The sequence below is a fragment of the Triticum aestivum genome, chromosome 2D (assembly GCF_018294505.1).
Source record: "Triticum aestivum cultivar Chinese Spring chromosome 2D, IWGSC CS RefSeq v2.1, whole genome shotgun sequence".
Classification (NCBI taxonomy): domain Eukaryota; kingdom Viridiplantae; phylum Streptophyta; class Magnoliopsida; order Poales; family Poaceae; genus Triticum; species Triticum aestivum.
Window position 1 is genome coordinate 20956980 of NC_057799.1, and position 6564 is coordinate 20963543.

Here is a 6564-nt window from a genome sequence, read left to right on the forward strand (position 1 = left end):
ATGTCTTAATTAGCACTGTTACCCAACGGTGGTATAACATAGTTAAATACAATAGTTACTAGCAATAATTCCATCAACAGTCGACCATGCATGTGTCCATGAATAGCATTAATATCGGCCCGTTGTGGCACTCCTCCTAGCACACTCTATATAAGCCGGGAGGATGGCACGGGGCTGAGGATTAAACTCTCTCTCATATTTTACCTTACGCCAAGAGCACCACAGAAGTAGGGTATTACCTCCACCAGAGAGGGCTTGAACCTGTATAAATCATTGTGAGTACTCCCATCCGTACTGATTGATAGATACAGTTGCCTTTACGTACATACCCCTTTAGTATTGTTAGGATTATATCCACGATAGTTGACACCCCACCTTGGGGCAAGCGTCTATCGATGTCATGGTGCAGATGATTTCTTCTATGGTTCCTGCTGGCAGCATCCACTTCGGTGAGGTCAAGTTCACCATTGATGGTTCAGCCTAGCATCATGATGCCCCGCTGAATAGCACTGACCTACCGGCACACGGGAGCATTCATTACTGGGCCAATGACTCGGGGTGTTCTGAGTCTTCACCTTCCATCCTTGCACCAGTTGGCGCAGCTTGTTCTCCATCATCGCCGGAAGCACATCGGTAAGCTTGGTCCTCAGTTTCGCCGTTCCGCGAGCCAGCTCATGGGAATGATGGATTTCGAGTCACTTTTCCCTGTCTGGGAATCGACCTCCAAGAAGGAAGAAACTTGCGGGACACGGGCATCAGTCGTAAATGTTTTCATGGCCAGTATGGTAGCTCCCGAGACAAGCTATCGGAAGGAGGCACCAATCAATCCGTCCGCTGCAGCCGACAATGCTGCGGTGGGCGTTGAGCAGCAAGGTGGCCCACAACTCACCTATAGCAGCGGGAGGCTACTGAGTGGCTCTTTAACACCCCAATATCAAGGGATTCACCAGATGACAAAGCACTCTGGTTGAGCGCGCTCGCCTGGCATAGATCAAGCACAACTTGATCGTTTGTGAGCAAGCGCCGACTCGCAATAAGAATTTGCACAGCATGTTTTGTCCTACCCTCATTCACGAAGCACCGAACCTCAAATCATAGTCATCCCCTTGATACCTTGATTATTTTCACTTCAAGGTCTAGGGTTCAGGACCATGACATGTGCATACAACTTGCTGATAAGATCCAGAACATATATATTAATGAAAATATAAATAGTTCAGATTTGAAATCATGACACTCGGGACATAAGATCAAGCATTAAGCATAACAAAATCATAGCAACATCAATCTTAAAACATACAAGGTGCTAGGAATCAAATCATATCGAATCCGGCATCTATTACGTAAGAGATCTCATCCAATTCACATCCATCCTGTGGTCCTGCAAAAAGATAACATCCATCCAACATTGTCAGATCAAATAATTGAGATTCATATCACTGACACACTGCACTTCTCGCTTGGTGGAAGTAAGCATATACTATTACTCTTGTGGATTGGCATTATCATACACTTTAATGTCAGGATTGCCTTCATCATATAGATTTCACCAACTTCAGATCTGCTAACAGTGGTGCCAAAACCACCGTCACTCCACGTCTATGCCCAGAAATGCACGTGAGGGACCAGGATCTCTACCCAATAAGGCAATAATGCAGTGTCAACTGGTATCATGTCCGCGATTCCACAGCACACGTAGCAGCTCTGCCCACCAATAATTGTATGTGAGCCTACCGACCATGTCTACTATGGACCTTGTCATTGGATCTTGGGGTTTATTTTTGGCAGAGGAATCAGCACGGTCCACGCATTGATTTCAGTGCTTGAGACCTATTGTGTGAAAACCCACATTTGCCGGATCACGGAAGCTGATTTAATACTGCCAATGTAGTCATGTTCGCTACTCCCTCGGTCAATAATTACCATTGTCTATAGTACCAAAATACGTATAATATAAAATTATATTTTATAATGATTCTAATAATGCTTATTTTATACACTGGATGCTGATATTTTTTTTCCCATATGCTTCGCAAAATTGAGTGTTTTTAGGAATGGCAATGTATGTCATCATTTTTTTTTACTTACAGCTATTCTTTAAGCTTGCACCGTCAGCAGAATAGAGTTATAGAGATGAAAGCAAGACTCAGGGTGACCAGAAAGCTAAAGTACGTCACAACATGCAAAACCGAATCTTGCATCCACACCAAGATCTCTAACCATGCAAGATCTGATCACGTCAGGAGAAAGCAAAGGGGCGCACCCGGATTTAGGCATCAAATATAAATGAGTATAATATAGCTGCAAGGGTGATCTTATCCCCGTAAATCACGGGTCATGATATCAGTGATGGCATATTTTTAGTTTTGGCCCATATGGGATCAGATCTAAGAGCGAGAATAACAGTAGGCCCAACTGGTTATATCTTATTTTCATGTCATCTATAGCCAGTCCAATGACCAACACGCATAATTGTTATGAAGTTATGCTACTTTATTAGTACATGGTCCATCTCACACTCTAACGGTGTGTTGGAGCATATGTTGCACCACATCTCTTAGGGTAATGTACCTAAAAATATGCAGGTCCCAACATATGCAGTCCTATACTTCTCCCTCCCTTCGGGATTGAAGGCTCATCTGAACATTCTTATTGGCTAAGGTAGATGGTGAACGGATGTCACGAGTTTTATGGTGCAAAAACTGTTCAATCAAATACTATCCACGTGTTCAACTCCCGAAGTAGTAAATGCAGGATCCCCCTGTAGGTTGTCCATAGTGGGTACTATCATAAGTTAGTGCATATGATATTAATGTATGACACCACCTCCATAATGTATAGTATATTTAGTATATTTAGATTACCTTATTATTGACATGCATGACATATAATAGCATAGTGTTTATTACGATACGCTATCATAATATGTCATCTCATGAAAATTGCATAGTTGATATGCATGATACTAGTTATGAGCTTATGATACCCCCCCCCCCCCATTACAGACAGTCTAATTGGATTTGCATTGTGCATGCACGGTCTCTAATTTCCTCTCTCTCTCATCTATATGGAATGGGACTCAATTTGCTTTGAATGAATGAGACTCAAAGTGAGATTAATATTATGGAAATCTGAAAATTTTAAAATAAGCCCTCTCAAACAAAATGGAGGGAGTATCCTGTACGGATTTCTAGTAATGTGACATGAACGTGGCAGACATCTTTGATTGTCATATAGTGAGTTGGTCACATGGTAACAGTTAAGTGTCACATGGTATTGTGTCGATCCGCTCTCTCCACATGGTGGTGTTGCTGCTGCAGCAGGGCATCTTTAGTGCCGACCCGTAAACCGCCCGTATACGCTCGGACCGCGGAAGCTCTCCAATGCAGTTCTGTATCGGTCCGCCGCGCGGTCTGAACATACTTTCTCCTGCAAAACCGAGACAAACATGAAGAGCTTTGTGGGAGTCCAAACATCCATCTGGTCAATCAAATGCCACCACACACCCTTCTCTCTCCGTCTGGATGGCAGAAGGCTGACAATTAACATTGGCGTTTGGCGGAAGCTACTAATTACCGTTGCATTTGGTGGAAGATTTGCCCTAGCACAACATGCATTTGGCGGAAGGTTCACTAATATGGCCGGCGCACTTAATCAAAGCATATATTTGGCAGAAACTTCTAATTATCATGCACACTAATTAGCATTGGATGGCGGAAGCTGCTAATTAGCACGCACCATAATTAGCATTGCATGGCCGAAGCTACAAATTGACATGCATTATTTCGTTTTTTTTTGTAGACATGGAAGTATTTGGCGGAAGCAAACTTAATCATGCAAAATACATGCAAGTGTTTTACGGAAGCAAACTTTAATCCATGCATGCAAGTATTTAGCCTTTGGCGAAAGCTACTCTCATGTTTTGGTGGAGGCCTTTCTTCGTGCTTGGTGGAAGCTAATGATCCATGGATTAGTACCATGGTGAGTCATACATATTCCGTGGAAGATGTTAATAGAACTGGACATTTGCGGCAACGTTTGGATGGCCGTCTCCCGCATCTGTGTCCGCGGATAGGTCTCCCTGTTCGCGGACGGATGCGGGAGGAAATTTGCAGGTCGCCGTTGAAGATGCCTTAAGTAGACCGACGCATGCAATGACTCGGCCATGTTCATCACAAAAATGATAGCCTTGATTTGCGGGCTCTCCGCTCTAGTGTTGCTAATTCCCTGACCTTCATATCCATGGGCTCTGCATCTACTTGGAAAGAGCACAATCTTCCAAGTTTCGATCTCTCATTCACATGCGTTGGGCTTGTCCGCCATGGATACGAGGTGGAGCTGGTGCGAGTGAAGAAAGAGGAGAGAAGACCGAGCTAGCTTTAGATGGACCTCATGGAAACTCTCTCTCTCTCTCTCTCTCTCCCCCGCTGCCCACGGAGCAAAATTTCAGCACGGTTTGTGGATGATAACCCCTCTAGTTAAAGAGCAAAAATTCTCTCATCACTCACCACCATCCAAAGCAGGAGGCCCGAGAAAAATTAATCACAGCCTACTCTTGCTCTGTATGGCAGTGAGCCACGACACGGTGCTAGCATGCATGTGAGCCTCGTGGCTCACGTCTGGTGCTTTTGTCTCCGAGTAAACACAGTGCAACAGTGCACACCACGGCCGAACAGTACCCTATGAAGCTGTAGGTGTATTGCAGGTGCCTTTGAGTGTTCCTGATCAGCTGCATAAAGTACTTTGATCATGCGCTGATTCCACAGGAATATGAGCTGCTAGGATAGCATGGCTCCGACGCATCTGCTGTCTCAATATTATCGGCGCACTTTGCTACTACACGGTTAACTTTTGACGAACTAACCTTTTCCAATCCAGCATAATTTTCACCATGTAAGTGGGTGCCGGCACCTCTATCTATATAAGCGTTCGGTAGCATACTCCTCAGTAGAAAACAAACACGCTAGTACCACCTGCAGCAGCAAACCCCAAGGAGGCAGAGGCAGCTAATGGGCTCCATGGGCGCGGAAATGGCTGCCGTCGAGGAGGAGGCGTGCATCTACGCCATGCAGCTGTCTTCCACGGCTGTCCTGCCGCTGACGCTCAAGAACGCCATCGAGCTGGGCATGCTCGAGATCCTGGTGGCCGCCGGCGGCAAGATGCTGTCACCGTCTGAGGTGTCCGCGCGGCTGCCGTCGACGGCGACAAACCCGGACGCGCCGGCCATGGTCGACCGCATGCTCCACCTGCTCGCATCCTACAAGGTGGTGTCGTGCGAGGTGGACGAAGGCACGCACGCCCGGCGGTATGGCCCCACGCCCGTGTGCAAGTGGTTCACGCCCAACCAGGACGGCATCTCCATGGCCCCGCTGCTCCTTCTCACCAACGACAAGGTCCCGATGGAGAGCTTGTAAGTATATTATACTCCTATGTACTTCTAGTATGCATGTACACTACGTCTACAAACATTATTAGTAAGCTGAATCTGGAATTAATTGGTAAACCGATAATTAATTTGCAGGTATCATTTGAAGGACGCGGTCCTTGATGGCGGTCTCCCGTTCCACAAGGCACATGGGATGACAATGTACGAGTACACCAAAACGGACGCGCGCTTGAACCGCGTCTTCAACGAGGCCATGAAGAGCTACACCACCATCGTCACCGGGAAGCTCGTCGAGCTCTACACTGGTTTCCACGACGTGGCCACACTCGTGGACGTCGGTGGCGGCGTCGGCGCCACCATCCGCGCCGTCACCTCCAAGTACCCGCACATCAAGGGGATCAACTTCGACCTGGCCCACGTCATCGCGGAGGCGCCACAATCCCCCGGCGTGGAGCACGTCGCCGGCGACATGTTCAAGAACGTGCCGAGCGGCGACGCCATCGTCCTCAAGTGGATCCTCCACAACTGGACCGACGAGCAATGCACGACCCTACTAAGGAACTGCTACGACGCGCTGCCTGCGCACGGCAAGGTTGTCGTCGTGGAAGGCATCCTGCCCGTCAAACCGGAGGCGACGTCCAGGGGGCAGCAGGCGTCCCTCAGCGACATGATCATGCTCACGCACACAGCAGGCGGCAAGGAGAGGAACCAGAGGGAGTTCGAGGAGCTTGCCAAGGCCGGAGGGTTCACCGGTGTTAAGACCGCCTACATCTACAGCAACACCTGGGTCATTGAATTCACCAAATAGCTAGATCCGTCGTCTCATATCTCTTCTCGATTGTTGTTGCTCTCCAAATCTGCATGATGCGTACCTTATCTCCTTGATCCTGAATGGCGTATAATAAACGGATTTGCTAAATCTCAGTCCACTAGAATTTAGTGAAGTCTCAGTTGAGTTCATTGCCATTCGATTTCGATGCATTAAGATCTGTGCAAGGCTATAAAAATTGCGTTTCTGTCTTGTTTCCAATACGTACGAAGGACCCTGCGGCTTGTATGTAGTGTTGACAACTGAGCTTTGTTCACGGGCCGTTAATCTGTCTTAGCCAGCATTGTCTTTTTTCTCTTTCTCATCTACTTTTCTGTTTTGCTGGAGTGGACCCTTTTGCAGGGACCTC

General features: G+C 47.1%; 1 protein-coding gene across 1 annotated transcript; it reads left to right on the top strand.

The window, feature by feature from the left end:
- The first annotated feature begins 4939 nt into the window (after positions 1 to 4939).
- On the top strand, positions 4940 to 6305 carry LOC123051185 (tricetin 3',4',5'-O-trimethyltransferase-like). The gene is made up of 2 exons (XM_044473989.1): positions 4940 to 5410; positions 5522 to 6305. Exons 1-2 carry the CDS (start codon positions 5010 to 5012, stop codon positions 6192 to 6194), a joined length of 1074 nt encoding a protein of 357 aa, XP_044329924.1. The 5' UTR covers positions 4940 to 5009; the 3' UTR covers positions 6195 to 6305.
- Positions 6306 to 6564: the final 259 nt, after the last annotated feature.

What these genes read in the sequence shown, in the direction of transcription:
- LOC123051185 (XM_044473989.1), top strand. Translation starts at nt 5,010, where the DNA reads ATGGGCTCCATGGGCGCGGAAATGGCTGCCGTCGAGGAGGAGGCGTGC. An exon ending in AAGGTCCCGATGGAGAGCTT is followed by an intron (nt 5,411 to 5,521) that starts GTAAGTATATTA and finishes ATTAATTTGCAG; the next exon opens with GTATCATTTGAAGGACGCGG.